Source organism: Myotis lucifugus, unplaced genomic scaffold (assembly GCF_000147115.1).
Source record: "Myotis lucifugus unplaced genomic scaffold, Myoluc2.0 scaffold_203, whole genome shotgun sequence".
Lineage (NCBI taxonomy): Eukaryota > Metazoa > Chordata > Mammalia > Chiroptera > Vespertilionidae > Myotis > Myotis lucifugus.
This window is the reverse complement of record NW_005871251.1, coordinates 2,208,635-2,226,440: the sequence shown is the minus strand read 5'-3', so window position 1 is coordinate 2,226,440 and position 17,806 is coordinate 2,208,635. Positions and strand designations below refer to the sequence as shown.

The window sequence follows — 17,806 nt, the reverse complement described above, 5'->3', positions numbered from 1 at the left end:
AGGTCAAAGTCCCCTTTTATACCAACTGCTTTTTACTCAGGCACACCTGCGTTCCCGTCCCACCTTCCCACTCACTATTTCTTGGACTTCAGCAAGCCTCCCTGAGCCTCAGTTACTCCCTTATAACTGGGAAAGCAACAGCCCTGGCCAGCGTGGCTTGGTGGTTGAGCATCAACCTATGAACCAGGAGGTCACAGTTCGATTCCTGGTCAGGGCACATGCCTGGGTTGCAGGCTCCATCCCCGGTAGGGGGCATGCAGGAGGCAGCTGATCAATGATTCTCTCTCTCCCCCCGTGTTCCTCTCTGAAATCAATAAAAAATATATTAAAATATAAATAAATGGAAAATCAGTGCCTTCCTCCCTGGGTGCAGTGAAGATGAAGGAGGTTATAGTCACCACGTGTCTACATGGTCTCGGGCGCAGTCAGCCTCTGTACTTTTCCACTTCTGTGTCCCCCAAATAAGAGCTCCAGGGCCAACCAGAGTGTGGGGGGGGGGGGGCAGGGAGGAGCAAACACAAACACGAGGCTCCCTGGAACATATTAAGTGCTAAGTGCATCAATATTTCATAAAGGGGAGACAGTAACACTTAGGGGATGCGCTCTCCCGGTGCCTCAGCCACTCCCGGGAGTGTGCGGACGGGGCGCCGACTCGCTCCCCGCAGCCTCCCCAGGGCCCCGAGAGGCATAACTGGGCACCTCTGGGCACGGGCCTCACCACACACAGCCCAGCACGATGACACTGCACACTTTACAGCGAGAACACAAATGACTCAACCTAAGCCACACCCGACACAGTCCTCGGAGCAGATCCTCAGCTTCCAGCCACTTCCCAGGAGGCACTGAAAAGGTACCATGGAAAGTGGAGGTATCTGGGCATCAGAGACCCGGGCTCCAAGCTCAGTTCCAATGCCAGGCTCCCACATACCAGCCTGGCCTGCCCCCCTCGAGGCTCCTCACACCTGGCGCCTCGGTTTCCTCCGGGGGAAACCATCCTGGGGAAACAAACATCACGCTTTCACTGGTGGATGGAATGAAAAGAAAACAGAAGTACTGAGCACACAGCCTGGCGCCCATTTTTGTCCCTTATCTCCTTTAGTAACACCATCAATTGATCAGAATCAAAATAACTTGAACCTTCAATAAATTAATTCCTTATTCTTCCCTTATGAGCTCCAGCCTCAGATTCCCAGGAGCAACAGAAAGCAGCAAATATTAGAGATTTGTGCAAAAAGGCAGCGTCAGGCAAGGTCTGGGGTTGGTGATTCCCTGCCTTTGAGGGCGGCAGAACCATGTGCCTGCGCTACAGCTCACACGCCCGCCCCGGGGGCCAGGAGACCATACGAGAGGCAATTACTATCTCGAAGTCACTCAGTAAGGCAGGCGAGTGCGTCCCCGAGCACTTCCCACACAAGGGCTCACAGGAAATGGGTCTCTGCTTCGCCCTCCATTAACCTGAAAACCCACTTAAGCAGAACAGCCTCTTCCCCGAGCATCCTGTCATCCAGGTTTAGGCTCTAATTGGCCAAGGATCGGCCCCTTTGTTTATACGACTCATTTGTTCCAAACTCGCCGACACAACAGACTCCTTACGGGGTTAGGAGAGGTGAAGGGTAAACTCAGACATTGCCCTCTGTAACCCCGCACTGCTGCAAACAACACTGTGACCATCTGAAATGGCCCAGCAGGGCGGGTTTGGACACTGACCACGGCCGTGAGCGGAAAGAAAAATCCTTTCTGCAAGATGTTCAACCCTTCTTTGCAAAGTGGGTGGGTCAGAACGTCAGAATAAAGTCTTTGCAAAGTCACCTGCCATCCACCCCCACCGTCCGCTGCATGGGTGGGTGCCCGACCTCACCTGTTCAGGGCCCAGCTCAGAGGGAAACAGGACCATGGCCTGGGCTCCACCCTCATCCAGCTTCCAACATAGCGGCAGACCAGACAGACTCCGAGGAAACCATGAGAGTGGCATGCACTTAACCGCTCCCGTGTTAGGGGAAGGGCTTGATGAAGGTGAGAGTATTCACAGGACCCCCCACCCCCGACTAGGCTCCCCAAATTTGTGCGTCTTCACCACCTACTGAGAGAGACTCAGCCCCATGGAAGAATGAAGCTCGAACTCAGCACAAGCAGACAGGCCTGGGGTCAGGAAACCAGCAGGAGAAGGGCAGGCAAGGGTGCAAATCCTGGCTCCACCCCCCACCAGCTATGCGGCCCTGTGCTGGGCAACCTTTCCTGGGGCAGCCGGGATATCTGGTAAAATAACCAGCCTAAGCACCTAGCACAGAGCAGATGCTCAGGAGGGTCCCCCTTCCCTCCCCAACTCGGGGTCCCTGGTCTGCAAACAGGGGTGGGTACCACGTTCACACCGCTGTGGCAAGGATACAGGAGATGACATGAGACAGAGCTTCTAGCAAAACAGTCGGCCTGGACACTTTCACCAACACCAGTGTCTCAACACACAGGTGTCTGGCCGGGACGCAGCTCTAGAGTAAAGGGATGTAAATAGACGTGACAACTAAAAGGGATGCGTGGTCCCGGCTGGACCTGGTTAGGAGTTGGGAAAGTGTCAGTGACGTCCTGTAATCACGTGTCCTTGTTCTTAGGAGGTTCACACTCAAGTATTTAGGAGGAAGCGTCCTGATGGCACCAACTTACCCTCAAGTGGTTCAACAACAACAAAATACCCACCGAGGGAGAAGACAAACATGGTAAGACTAACAACTGGCCAAGAGAAGGGGATTCGTTCTTTCAACTTCCTACGGATTTGAAATTTCTCAACATCAAAAGTTGGTAAGTCAAAGCGGCCACACGGCGGGCTCAACGCACACATTTTGTTCCCTCCCGCGTCTCACCCAGCGTGAGCTCGGCCGTGCCCCTACCTGGCTGCAGCACCCTGATCTCCAGCAGGTTGGAGGTCCGCTCGGCCAGCCGCGTCCAGGAGTTGTTGTAGTTCTGCCGCCACAGCTCCGCCACACACTGGTACTTGCCCGCCTCCGTGTCGCTGGCTCGGCTGATGCTCAGGCGGACGTTGTTGCTGGACTCCACCTTCTCAATGGCCGTTCGGGTGCGGAAGCTGGAGGACCTGTCCCCCCACTGGACCCCTCCGTCCCGGGTGAAGGTCACCAGGTCGTGGAACTCGACGGTGCCCACTGGCTGGAACCGCCAGGTGACTGACACAGGGACCCGGGCCCGGTAATGGGGTTTGATGATGCACTGCAGGTCGAAGGAGTCGCTGTAGGTCACCCCCGGCGTGCGGGAGATGGCTGTGACCGCGAAGCCTGTTTCTGGAGAAAGAACAGACAGGCGCAAGCCAGGAGTCACTTGGTTCTCTCAGGGCGGGGGTGACGCGGCGATGGGGGTCCGGGCAAAAGCTAGCAGGGCAGAGCAAAGGCTCTCGGGTCTGTTTTGATGCCAGGCCAGGATTACGTTAGCTATCACGTGGAGGCACAGACTCACAGCTCATAAGACCCCACAGAGAGAGATCGGGCAGCCCCCTTGAGCAGTATTACTGATCCCTGCTGACAATGGCCTCTCGATGACCATTCGTGCTCGGAAGCTGGAGGACCTACCTGGATTTGCAGTCCATCAGCCCCCACTGCAGGGCCGTTCCTAAAAATCTTGGGATTCCATGCTAACGCAGGAGAAAAAAGCCCCAAAGCTATTCATGTGCTGTCGTTTACTTTAGGCTGAAAAGGTGACCTTACTCCAGGGAACCCTCCTGTTTTCTTCTGTGCCACACCCTTGGGCCACTATGATTATGGCTTTAGGCAGAAGTGCCCCAGGTGTGGCGAGCAGGTGAGCAGAGCCAGGCTCCTGGGGTCCCAGGTCAGAACCTCTTGGTGACCCCCGGCTGTGGGAACCACCAGACACATGTTAATCTTTGCATGAACCCATTTTACAGATAGGGAAGTAGAGGCAGAGAGAAGTTAAGTAACTTGCTCAATGCCACACAGCTAGCTAGGAAGTGTTAGAATCAGGGATAGCCTGGAACCGTAAAATTACTTCTAGAGGAACCACCCTGACTAACCAGCCCTACTCCTTGATACTCCTAACCTCACAGGACGGGAAAAGCTACCACTGTTGGACGCCCGGAGCTTTCCTCACAGGTTCCATGTCCACAGGTGCCCACGGTGCTCAGCATAGGCATGGGACTGAGCTCATCAGAAAACTCAACCTCTGGATGAAGCTTCTAGAGACAGAAATCAGAGCTGTATGGGGACTGCAGAAGGCAGGCCAATCTCTGGGATAAAGCTTTTAGAAAGTAAATGGCATTCTAACCTGGGGATTAGAATGGGGGTGGCATGGAATGGAGGACTCTGTGGGGAGCAAACCCTCTCAGGGCTGCGTCTTTACCGCGGCGTGTTCAGGAGCACCAGCAGCCCCGCCCGGGGGGAAGGGGCAACACGGCCTCAGGGAGTGGGACCAAGTCTCCAGGACAAGTGACGGCAGAGTCTCCTGATGACAGCAGAGCTACCTTCCCAGCAAAGCAATGCCCCACACGGATCCGATGAGGCAGATACGTGTTGGCGGAAGCCTCTTTAAGGACCCCATGAGGAGTCCATCTAATCTTCTTTGGTTTTAGCAAACCTCAAGGTATCTTTTAATTTCATGCTAATGAGGAAATCGCTTTCTTAAGGAGGGGCCTCAGAGCACAGGCTTTGGAAAAAATTAGATAGATGGCTGGTTTCCTAGGTTCAGGCTGTGGGTCTGGCATTTAAAAGCTACAGCCCTGAGCAAATTAGTTAACCTGCCTCACTCAGTCTCCTTGTAAAATGAAAGTGTCTACCTCCCGGCCAGTTGCTCAGACTCAGCCCGGAGCACAGTACAGCCCAGAAGAGACCTAAGCCAAGGCTCGCCATCCTGTCTGTCCACACTCAGAATCAAGGTGATTCCCTGCCCTTGTCCGCCCTGCTCTGAACCTTTCAGGAGGGCTGGGCACTGGACAGCACACAAGGGGCGGGGGAGAGCCTGGGGGCAGAAGAGCAGCTTCGTGGCTGTGCGCCTGCTCTTCAGCAGGTTGAAGGTGGCATATCCTCTACCCGGGGCCACCATGTCCTGCTGAGTGGCCTCGGTCCTCTGGCCAGAATTCTTACAGCTTCACTCCCGCCACCCAGACCCACAAGTGGTTAAAGTCACCGGCCCCAGGGCCCCACCATGCATCACTGGTCCCTTCAGCCCTGCCCATACTTCCATATCGTGTTCCTTCCATTACATCCTTTGAAGGTGCCCTCTGTTTCCTGGCAGGACTGACCGATACAGGTCAGGGGAGGGTTCCTGACCCGGGGGCAGTCACCCCAGCGACCCTGCAGAAGGACTCCCAGACATTCACTTACCGAGAGCCGTGATGGAGACAGGGGTGCTGGCCCAGCGCTCCCCCACGACCTGCCACTCGCCGTCCACGGCCCGCACCCACTCGGTCACATGGCACTCGTACTGGCCCTCGTCCTCCTTCCTGCTGTGGAAGATGCCCAGGCTGAAGGAGTTGGGCTGCACCTGCTCCATCTGCACGCCCCCGAAGTTGCTGCGCTCCCAGTAGGACGCGCCCGGCTGCACGGTGCCGTCCCGGTCCAGCCACATGATGTTGCTGCGGCGGTTCAGCCTGTCCACGAGCTGCCAGATGACGGAGAAGCGGCCCTGCGACCTGCCCGCCGTGCGGACGCTGCAGGAGAAGCGCAGGTGCTCGCCCTCGAGGACCACGCTGGCATTGCTGGCCACCTCCACGGAGATGCTGCTCTCTGGGGACAGAGAGAGAGCACAGCTGGGGCCTCGGGTCTCCACCGCGCCCTCCCCGCAGACGAGAAAGGAGGATGGGTGCAGCGTCACCCGCTGCAGGCACGGTGGGCCTTGGAGGCTGAGAGCCCTGGCCCTGGCTGGTTCTGGGCATTGCTTCCAGGATTTGGGTCTGATCACCTAGGAGCCTGTGCCGTGTACAGAGGACCAGGGGAATGAGGGTCTAAGACCTGGGGCTGGATCAGAACCTAAGAAATATAACCGCCCGGCCGGCGTGCTCAGTGGTTGAGTGTCAATCCAGGAACCAAGAGGTTACTGGTTTGATTACTGGCCAGGACACATGCCCAGGTTGTGGGCCCGATCCCCAGTAGGGGTGCACGCAGGAGGCAGCCAACTGATGGTGTTTCTCACCGATGTTTCTGTCTCTCTATCCCTCTCTTTTCCCCTCTCTCTAAAAATCAATTAAAAACAAATACAACAAATGCCATTAAGCTTAGGGCATAAAACAGTGTATGGGGTTATTTGTTCAGAAGGGGTTCCAGGCTCTTCCATTTGGATTTCTATTAGGTTGAATGCTTTGGAAATTCCACTCCCACCCTTTGGTGCTGTGGTGGTCAAACAGAGGCTGACATCCAATCAATGAATCTCTCTCATTATTGATATTTCTATCTCCCTTCCCCTCTGAAAACAATAAAAATACATTTTTTTAAAAAGTTTGGGATAAGGAGTCCACTCCCTTCACTGCTTTGCTAACTCACTTAGCTATATGAACTCATTCAATCAAACTATTTAAACTCTACTATAGTCAGGGAGAGTGTTATCTCATACAGTTTTTTAAAGATTAAAAAGTAAGTGAGACCACGTATATAAATCACCTAAAACATACTAAGTTTTCAAAAACTGGTCACTGTGATCAGGATTGATTTTACTATCCCCCATAACTCTTGGTTTTTGTAAACATCATGGATATTCCAATCTACCTTAATCATGAGTATATTATTTTGTACAGTTATCTATATTGAGTTCAAAAAGCCATAATAAGTATAAAAGAACACAAAATACCATAACTAATTTGGTTCCAATTTTCTGGGCACGCCCACATTTTTAAATCAATCAACAATTTTCAATCACTCAATACAATCAAGTCCCAGATTAAGAGGCACACCCAGTGGGAAACACACCCGTACCCAGGACCATGCATTTGAATCAATCCTTGCTCCCTGGATTCCCCCACAGGCAGAAATAGGTGCAGGTGAGCGCAGAACCCCTGCGTGGACTCTGGTTAAGGTGAGTAGACCTGCTCCTCAGTCTGGGTCGGCTTGTTTTACGTGAAAAAAATAAAACAAAAACAGGTCTGCACAAGGGGACTAGGAATGCTCCCAGGAGCCATCCCAACAGACTCGGGGAGATGATAAGACTCCAGATGAGCCCGCATCCACAGCACTGGTGGCTAAAAGCAAGGGTGTGGAGGCAGGCCGCCTGGGCCCAATTCTGCAATCTTGGGTCCTTACCTAATCCCACCCAAGCTTCGAAATCTCATGTGCGAAACGGAGATACTAACAGTTCCTACTTCTCAGGGTCACGACACTGAGTGTTAGATGAGGTCGTTGCTTTTCATCTCGTCATTAATAACAACAAGATTCCTCTTTGGATTAAAGACTCATCCCCAGTGTTATCGATTCCGAGTGAGGACAACTTCAGCATGCAGGGGGAAAAATCCCTCTGCGGGCCTTCATCAGAAGAACGACTTGCAGGGTGTCACCCTCGTCCCCTACTGTCACCCCAATGGACTCTCGTGTAAGCCTGGCTTGTATTGTGAGGGCTGCTGGGGGTGCGTTGTTATTCTAGCAAGCCTGGAAAACTGCACAATTAGAACATGGGGCTGTGAGAAACCACACCATTCCAGCAGCCCAGGCAAAGACAAATACAGACACTGCCCGGTTAGACTATTCACCGGTGTTGTTGGGTCTGAGAAAAGGCAGCTGACAATTTAAAACACTCTGGATCGAGTGCCAACCTGGACAGGACTCATGAGAATCCGAGGGCACGTCACAAATGAACTGTCAAACCAGGAGGTTGGTGGTATAGCACAGGCTAAGCACAGAGCAGTGGACATGGGGTTAGAAGCAGAGATTTCTACTGCAGCGCAAGCTCAACCTCTGACGGAACTGGCTCAGCCACGGCTCTGGGTGGTGCTCTGGCTTCTTCCTTCATAGGACGGATATGATATTGGCCTCTACGGGGACTTGAGGGGGAGAGCAGGGAAGATGATAGATGCAGAAGCACTTTGAGGCTCTTGGGAGGAAAAGCGCCATTAAAGTCCAAGGTATTACCATCATTACCGACGTGATCGTTTGCTTTGGTAGACTTACCCAAGTGGCCTTGGGGCAGGATCTGGTGGTTCTGGGGGACTTTAACTACCCAGTCATCTGCTGGAAAAGCAATACAGCAGGCCACAGATCATCAAACACGTTCTTGGAAGGGGATGGGGGGAAATCTCTTAGCACAAAAGATATAGGAAGCAAACAGCGTGGCTGCCCTTCACTGGATCCTTACGACACAACAAGGAATTAGTTGCAGATTTAAAAGCAGAGAGTCCGTGCATGGTTAAAGCAAACACTGACCGACAGGAAAATAATAAGAGAGTGGGCATTCGATTCCACAGCTTCAATCCTACAAATACTCCGCAAGCACCTACCCTATGCAAAGCACCATGCTAGGCATTGCAGGGGGGAGGGGGGGAGTCTAGTAACAGAAGAATTTCAAGATAATTAGGTGTGTGCGTGTGGCTTTTTAAAAATAAGCATGAAAAGAAAGTAATCCTGTTGGTGAGAAAAGGAGAAAGAGTGGGAGGACGCTTGTGTGGTCTTTTTCCTTCAGACTTGAAGATCAAGAGCTATATTACAAACGTTGTAAAAATGAAAAGGAAGCCAGGGTAAGGGTGAGAGAAAGAACAGTTTGAACAGCTGAGAAAGGGTTAACGGTTAGTTTAAAAACTTCCCCATCTTGTTTAAACTCTGAGCATTCTAAGTTTTTTCATTCTCTTTTTACTAAAAATAGAACCATGAGAGAAATGAGATATTAATGAGAACATCCTGAGACTATGGATGACTAAACACAGGCAAACACAGGTAGGCAGTCAGTCCCCAGCCACAACCGTGACCCACCCAGACAACGCCCAGTGCCCAGGGGGGCAGGGAGCCCACCTGAGCAGCCTTGGACATCAGATTTAAAAGTCTATGCCCTGGGAAAATGTGAGAGATCCCAGCCACCGACTTTTAAAAAACACAATTTCCCCAGGGAAGGGAAAATGAGGGAAATGCCAACCCCTCCACCCCCCAAACCCAGAGGGCAACTCCTTCTTAACAATGAGCTTTATGATTTTAAATCCTCCCTCTGAAGGAAGATGTCAAGATAGGCATCTCCCACTCCTCCTGGGACTGAATTCCCACTTGGGAGCAAACAGCTCTCCTGAATTCCTGGTTTCCCTCCCAGCTGAGCTGCTATCCATGGGGTCTGCGATGCCCCCTCCAGGTGCAAACACAGCCCTGAGCTCGCCTACCTGGGGGGTTGCCAAGTGGGCAGGGGAGCTAGAGCAGGGGAGCAGTGAACTGGCCTTCCCTGTCAGCTTGAACCCTAGAGCCCCCTCTGTCCCCCCTTCCTTCCCCTCCAGCGCCGTCTTCTCTCCCCTGACCTCTCAGTGATGCAGCTACTGGACCAGACCAGGGGGAGGAGGGGAAGGAAGCAGGCGCCTCTCCACTTACTGATGGGGAGGACTATGATGGGGATGTTTTTGGGGCGCTTGCTGTCCTTGTCGATGAACTCCCCGGTGACGGTTTTCTCGCGCTCGGTCACACGGCAGTTGTATTTCCCGCTGTCGTCCTGGCGGAGGTGGAAGATCTTCAGCACAAAGACACCGTCGCTCTCTTTGGCCACTTTGAGCTGTCCCCGGGCCTCCCGGTGGGCGAACTCGCTGTTGAGGACGGGCACGGCGTTCGGCCCCATGCTGGCGATGAGCGAGCTGTTGAAGGCCCAGGAGACGGCGAAGTAGCGGTCGGGAATGTTCTGCGCCTCCAGGATGCAGCGGAACTCGGCCGGCTCCCCCGTGGTGTACAGGCGCTTCTCGGTTTCCAGCCGCACCATGAACTCTTTGTCTGAGGAAACAAATCGCAACGCGGCACAACTGGGTGAGTGAGGGCCCAGGCCACCCAGACGCATGGCACAGTCCCACCCATGCCCACTTCCCAGGCTCACTCCAGGGAAGGCACCACCGCACCCAGGGAATGAGAAAGTGCTGGAAGGTCACAGAGGACACTTGAGGTAGCCAGACCCAGACGGTCTGAAGGCCTGTTATTCCAGTCGAGACCGCTGGGCTCTGTCTACAGCTTATACCGCCCTGGATCCGACCCCCGAAAGTCAGTAAGGAATTCTGAATTACCACCCACCTGGCAGAGCACCAAGGTCCAGCCTTGACCTCTACCCCGGAACTCCACTAGCCACATGACTACACATATTTTCAGCAGATGCAGTGGGACTTACCCCACAGGGGTTAGTGAGACAAAGTTATATACTGGCCTAGGTGCTGAATCCCCAACCCCAATAACTCAAATGTTAATATACTGAAATACAGTCTTCACCCCCATGTGAATACCGGAAATAAGTCACAAAACTTCACAGGAAAAAAGAAAACTAATGGCTTTTCACTAGTCACCACCTGTCAATTCTTTAGAAAGGTGTCACCAAAAGTACCGATTTACACCGAAAGCCAGAACACCTCTGAAACGGCCAACGAACCCAAGCCCCCTTCTCAGAGCTGGGTGTCTGATCCGGCATGGGGGTCGCGTGATCCACGAAGAGCTCGTCACCACTAGCGTGTCCCAGCACCCGTGCAATGGTGTGTGGTGACTGTCACTTCCATGGGACAGTTCTCCTCTCTCATAGGCACCCATGGCCGGGGGTGGGGGTAAGACAAAGGAGACAAGTGCTGGAGAAAACATTCTGTTCTAGAAAACAGGACCAAAGAGCCTGGGGTAGGGGAGGCTATCGCTGTAACCAGCGCCCAGTCCCTCCTCCTCCAGCACGTGGGGCTTCAGGCTACTTCCCCGCTTTCCTCTCGTCACTTGTCACTTGTATCTGGAACTCAACATCTACTGATACTCAACTGCTCTCTGCTTGCCCAACATGCCAAACAATCGCAGGCTTCTCTCCCCCTGCTCTCCTGCCAAGACTCAAGGCTCAGCTCAAGTCACCAGACTTGTTGGTGTCCCTGGATGTGCCTTAACAACAGCCCCCTCCAGGGAAACTTAGTGTAGACACACTTCACATTCTCCGTGTCCCCGGAGTGCTCTCTGCCCAATCGCAGCACTTAGCACCCTGCTCTCAGCCGCTGGCTGTCCCACCGGCCGGCTCCTGCATGCAGGGACCCAGTGTGAATCATCTTTGAATCCCCAGCGCTACCACCACACCTTCAGTGCTGCAGGGACTCACTGGGTGTTGACTGAAATGAACTACGAGAAGGCCACGCTGGGGCGGCAACCACTGAGCCTGAACAGCACGGGGCCCAGAGCGAAGCCATCAACATTCATGTCATTGAGTTTTCCTTGGGCTGGCGTAGTCTGGAGATATTTGCTGGGCAAATTTTTAAAACTCCTAATTCCAAATTGGTAAGATTAAAAAAAAAGTAGATTAGCTGGTGCAACCCAATTTAAAAGCATTAAGACTCCAAATTTGGTCCAGACTTTTGCAGCTGATAGTAAAACCATCCTGGAAGGGAAAGATAAATTGGAAATAAGGTGCCGTCTGGAGATTTCTTGGTACTGGAAGATGCAGAAGCTGGTAATGCTCTGGGTCCTACAGACAAGGTGCCACCTCTACAGGAGCCCACCCCTTCTCATAAAAGCCTTCACATCCATCCGCTGCCAGAGAATCCCTTCTGCCCTATGACCTCTAGAGCTGTGCTTGACAAAACTCAGACCGTGGAGCCCTAGCAGGTTTGGCTCAGGGCCCGCAGACCGAAAGGTCAGGGGTTTTATTCTGGCCAAGGGCATGGACACGTGTGGGAGGCAACCAATTGGTGTGTCTCTCTCTCACATCGATGTTTCTCTCTGTGTGTGTGTCTCTCCCCATCCCTTCCATTCTCTCTGAAAATCAATGGAAAAATATCCTCAGGTGAGGATTAAAAGAATACAAACTGTAGGAAACAGACCATGGAAAAATCACCTGGGAAGGATGCTGGAAACCCAGCTCCCCAGGCCCCACCCCGGAGCTGACTCAGGAATCTGCCCTGTCAGGTGAGTGGGAAGCCCTCTCTAGAATGACAGAAGATTATGGAAAGTCCAAGACCACTAACCACAGCAAATGGGACAGGGAGGTCAGGGGACAGGCGTTGACAAGGGGACCCCACACGCACCACAGACTTCCTCAGACCCCGCCTCCACTCCCCGGGACAGCTGTAACCTCACCCCCGAGGTCAGCAGAACACAAGGAAAGGCTCCTGGGCCATCACCACACCTCCTTAATCACACAGTGACCGCCCTCAACCAAAGCCAGGGGACCCAAGGCCCACAGAGAGCCTGCCCCAGCCAGCCTAGGCCGCAGCAACAGCAGGCTGGATGCGGGGGCCAGACGTGGGGGCCGGGGGTGCAGTCTGACCCTGTGGGAGGATAACATGAGGAGCAGGAGGGTCTCGGCTCATGGAGCTGCCATCACCTTGACCCAGCTCTAAACTCGTCACTTGGTAATCCACTTCCGAGGTCTTCCCCTTGAGAGAGCATTTATGGGGAACCCAGTGCTCTGGGAGCTGCCTCAACAACACACCAGGACTCCTCCTGGGGCCCCGCCGGCAAACCACCAGCACACGCATCTTTCCTACTTGCCTACTTCACATTCTGTGAAAGAATGGTGACAACGCATCTTGAAAATCATCAAACACCACCAAAGAAATAATATAAAAAATAACCATGTTGCCCAGTTGTCTACCTATCAACCAGGAGGTCACGGTTCCATTCCTGGTCAGGGCACATGCCTGGGTTGTGGACTCCATCCCCAGTAGGGGGCATGCAGGAAGCAGCCAAACAATGACTCTCTCTTATCATTGATGTTTCTCTCTCACTCTCTCTCTCTCTCTCTCTCTCCCTTCCCCTCTCTGAAATCAATAAATATATCCTATATAATAAAAGGCTAATACACAAATCGACCAAATGGCAGACGGAACGGTTGCTATGACACGCACTGAACACCAGGGGGTAGACGCTCAATGCAGGAGCTGCCCCCTGGTGGTCAGTGCACTCCCACAGGGGGAGTGCTGCTCAGCTAGAAGCCCTGAGCTGGGCTCACGGCTGGCGAGCACAGCGGTGGTGGCAGGAGCCTCTCCCGCCTAAGCAGCAGCACTAAGGATGTCCAACTGATGGCTTAGGCCCGCTCCCCTTCTTGGCCTAAGTGGTCAGTCGGACATCCCCCCCCCTCCCCGAGGGCTCCCAGACTGCAAGAGGGCGCAGGCTGGGCTGAGGGACCCCTGAGTTCATGAATTTTGTGACCAGGCCTCCAGTACGTAAATAACCACTGCTGCCAAAATTTCTCTAGCTCAGGATTTCGTATCTATGATGGGAGGCTCCCAATCTCAAATGGCCTCTAGAAAGAAACAGGATTGGTACCCGAAGTAGGCAATGCCACCAAAGGGGGAAGCGCATGGCTAATGGAACCCAGTCCTGGGCCCCATACATCCCTCAGCTTCCTCTGGCCCAAGGCGGGACCATCTCTAACTTCCCGTGAAAACCTCGTGCACTTTCCGGTGTCACTGAAGAAGGGGTCTGCACACCCTCTCCATGTCTGACAACCCTCCCCACTGGGTGGAGAACGGGGACGAGAGAGACTGACCTGTGGGCTGGACGGTGACCACGGTGCCCTCGGAGCGCTTTCGGGTCATGGCGTACCACGAGCCGTCGGGATCCTGGATCCACTCGGCGGCCTCGCAGTAGAACTCGCCCTGGTCAGACGGCTGCAGGTGGAAGACGGTGAGGCGGAAGGTGCTGCTCCCCAGCTTGTCCAGCCGCACCTCCCCCAGGCTCTGCCGCTGGGCGTACTCGCTGCTGGAGTGGAGCACGAAGTCTCGGCTCAGGGCGATGACCTCCACGGGCCTCTCGCTGCCTCTCTGCCGGAGCCAGGCCACAGACACGTGGCTGTGCTGGACCGTCTCGGTGGCCACCTCGCACGTGAGCTCCAGGGGGTCCTGCTCCACCTTGTGCAGCGTCTGGGGCACGGCTGTGGTCTGCAGGGAGTCTGGGATCACTGCAACACAGAGCATCGCAGTGCACAGTCACAATGAAGCCGCAGAAGCGTACAGTCACAGCAACAGAACTGAAGCTGTCCTGCTTTGGGCACATCCTGAGAAAGCAGGGTTCTTTGCAAAAGACAATGATGCTGGGAAAGCCCTAGCCGGTTTGGCTCAGTGGATAGAGCGTCGGCCTGCAGACTGAAGGGTCCCAGGTTCAATTTCAGCCAAGGACACATGCCTAGGTTTCAGGCTCGATCCCCAGTAGGGGGCATGCAAGAGGCAGCCAATCAATAATTCTCTCTCGTCATTGATGTTTCTCTCTCTCCCTCTCCCTTCCTCTCTGAAATCAATAAAAATATATTTAAAAATAATAATAATAATGCTGGGGAAAATGGAAGCAGAAAAAGAGGAAGACTGAAGCCACAGGCATGAGTCCACAGGAGCTGAGCAGGGCTGTTGAGGACAGGACAGTGTGGACATCACTCAGTCACAGGGTCCCCAGGGGTCGAAGCAGACTCAACGACAGGTAACAGCAAAGCTCCCACCCCATGCAGCCTCCACCCATCGCTGCGAGGCCACGGATGACCCCAGATGGCACAGAAACGGGAGTTTTCTGTTTGGATCTGGACTGCAAGTTTCTGGTAATTACTCTTACCTGCTTGGTGATTTTCACAACACTCAGACAAAAGATGGGTTGTATTTGATTTTAAACGAACTCCCTAAAAATACTATGTACAAAGCATGTTCTTTTAGGGGAAATTAGATTTTATTGTTCATTCTGGTACTTGCTTCAAGATACGTGAAATTGGCTTCTGACTGATCTTCAAACGGAAATTGTTCCTGGAACTCGGGGAGTTTTTATCTCTATACAACTTCCTCAATTCCTCCCTTCCAGCCACCGCCCCACATCCCCCCAGCTGATCTCAACAAGGCATTGCGCTAGGAAGGCTATTATTTAAAAAAAAATTTTTTTTTTGATAGAAAAAAGCATCATCATCCTTGATTTTAACAGGTTCAATTTTCATGTAATTGAGGTGCCAAGTGTTCCACACTGGCAGGAAGCCACCGTAGGGGGATGACGCAGGCACGTGAAGCGGCTCTGTGGTTCCTTGGTCAGAATTCTTCCCTGGGGACTAAACACTCCCCCCCCCACCCCCGCCACCTCTGACTGATGAAAACACCCCCGTGTGTGTGTGATTTCTCAGGGTTGGGTTACAGGCCTCCTGCTGGGGTGCAGGCTTGTCAGAAAGGAAAAGTCACCAAAGGAAGCTGGAGGGGGAGGGAGTGGGCAGATGGCAGTGTGTGCCAAGAGGAAGGATCAATAATTCCAGTTTTTATTATCACAAGTAAGCCTGGAAATTATGACTTGGCATGGGAAGGCAAGAGCTAGCTCACGTAGGGCCTTGCAGAACCTAGTAAAGAGCAGAATTTATTCTAAATGTGGCTGACGCCACTAGAGAATTTTAAGCATGGAAAGGACATGATTTGATTAATGTCTTAAAAAATCATTCCGTTACTGTTAGAGAAGAGACTATGACGGCAAAAGAAAAAAAGAAAAGAAATTATGACTTGGGCAGAAAAACAGAACAGCCTGGATAGTGCTAACCCTTCCCCTGAGATCCCTCCATCGCTGGGGACTCGCCCACCAACGGGTGCCCATGCCCCACTCGCTAAGCCAGGACTCCGGACGCCCAGGGCGGAGCAAGGACCTGCAGCTGCACTCACTTCCTGACTCCGTGGCACCCCCGCATCCCAGAGCCCAACTCTGAGGTTTCACCTCTCTTCCCGCTGACATCAGAGGCTTCATCGCCCTCGTCATGTCTTCAGGTGAGCAACCACAGACATCCTTGCTCATATTTTCATATCCCCTTTCACCAGCTAGAGGGCTAGTCAACCTTCTCGGAAATACTTAACATCTGCTTTAGATCTTTGTTAAGTTTTAGCCTTATCAAGGAACACAAGCTTTATTCATTTACATGACTGGTTGACCTCTAAAATATCTGGGGAGGTGTTTTTTTTTTAAAGTCAAATAAAGCTGTACTCTGAAAGAATTAACTCCCCCCCCCACCCCGCCCCGCCGTTCCTTTCTCTAAGAATGTCCTCGGTGAGGATTTTAAGAGAGGGAGAGGGAGAAGGAGGAGGAGGAGGAGGAGGAGGAGGAGCAGGAGGAGGAGGAGGAGGAAGGGAAGGATCAGTCCAAGAGAAGTGAGTCCATATTAGTGCCCCTATAAGGGGACCTGAGCGTGCTCCCTCGCTCCCTCCACCATGTGAGGACACAATGAGAAGTCAGCAGTCCGCAACCTGGAAGAGGGCTCCCACCAGAACCCATGAGGCTGGCACCCAGTTTCCCCAACTGTGAGAAACAAATGCTTATTGTTTAAGCTGCTCAGTCTACAATACTTTGTTACAGCAACCAGAACTGACCATGACACGCAGGCAGGCAGGACACTGGCCACATACCAACGGCTCTCTCCTTACCCACTAGGTTCATCTTGGCGCTGTAGCTCCCGAAGTATCGCTCATCGGTGTTGGGTGTGAAGCATTCGTACTCGCCGGCATCCCGGGCCTGGAGGTCGGTGATGTGCAGCAGGGCCGAGTTCCCCTGGATTCTCTCCACGTAGATCTTCCCGCTGCGCACACGCTGGGTGTAGATGGCGTAAGGGAAGGAAGAGTCCACGGTGCTGACGATCTGGACCTCGCGCTCTGGGGCCGAGGGCAGGTAGATGGACCACTGGAAATTCTGCTCGGAAGATCCCTGGTAGCCGCTCACGTTGCACCAGATGGTGATGTGGGAGCCCTCCGCGCGGTACAAGGGGCCTTCCTGGACGGCGACTTGCCGCTGTGCTGTCACTACACCTACAGGGGACACACACACAACAGGCTCACTTACGACTCCGACCAAAAGCAAAGGAGGCAGCAATCCTCAGAGGGTTTGCTGTTTGTGTGGCAGGACAGCACCATCAGCAGCTCGCTGGCGCTTTCGGAGGCTCTGTGATGTATACTCATCATTAAAACCCTCCGTGGGAAAGCACGGTCCCTAACGGGCATGTGCGGGGACCTGACCGCACGAGGACGTGTGCTGCTATTTATTCAGCAGTTGACCCTTGGGGATGTCATTTAGTCCCTGTTTGTCATTTACGTGGCATTTTAGAACTATTCACATTAAGGCTGCTTATAAGGTTTTTGACAAAATGAGCAGGAAAAGTTGAATCCTTGGCACAATTCAGATGGAAAGGAGTAGAAACAACCTTGCGATCTGGCTGAAATGAAATGCCCCTTTCTCGCTTAGAGGGCTGGCAGGGGTGGAGGGGGAGGGGACAGGCCCCTTCTTTTGGCTGCACCCTTTATTCTCAAAAGTCGATCCTCCAGGACACCCTGTAGAGGAGCACGCAGTCCTTACCCCCTCTGCCCGCCAAGAATGGGGACAGCGCTGAGCCTCCAGGTGCGGCAGCTCTGAGCTGAGCGCACGTGAACTTGCATGATGCCCACACACTGACCAGAGGGAGCTGAGCGCAGATGGGTGACATGCGAGTAAGGCTGCCCTTGAGGTCACGGCTCTGATTCGCCCACCAGCCCTGGTCTTCTGGCCCGGAAATGCTCCCGACGGTGGCCCCTGCCTGCCTTCCCCGTGTTCTCATCATGGTCTCCCTTGCACACTCGGGAACGGGGCAATAGGGTGGGTTTAAGTCTACCAGACCTGAGGCCCTGAACCTAACTGTCCCCTATACCTGGGCCCCTGAGCATTAAAGAGAAAAAACCAACATGATATAGAAAGATGCTAGTTACATGCAAACAGGTGGT

General features: G+C 53.2%; 1 protein-coding gene across 2 annotated transcripts in view; it reads right to left on the bottom strand.

Moving 5' to 3' along the window:
• The window catches only part of IGSF3 (immunoglobulin superfamily member 3), an 80,795-nt gene that overhangs the window by 20,971 nt on the left and 42,018 nt on the right, over positions 1-17,806 (bottom strand). The window contains exons 3-8 of one of the 2 annotated variants that reach the window (XM_014463267.2): positions 16,484-16,861; positions 13,609-14,019; positions 9,498-9,887; positions 8,106-8,165; positions 5,337-5,738; positions 2,883-3,287 (exon numbers count right to left, since the gene is read on the bottom strand). In XM_014463267.2, the coding sequence (XP_014318753.1) occupies positions 2,883-3,287; positions 5,337-5,738; positions 8,106-8,165; positions 9,498-9,887; positions 13,609-14,019; positions 16,484-16,861 (2,046 nt within the window). The remainder of the gene's footprint in view (positions 1-2,882; positions 3,288-5,336; positions 5,739-8,105; positions 8,166-9,497; positions 9,888-13,608; positions 14,020-16,483; positions 16,862-17,806) is intronic. The other variant, XM_023761249.1, reaches the window with a different exon arrangement.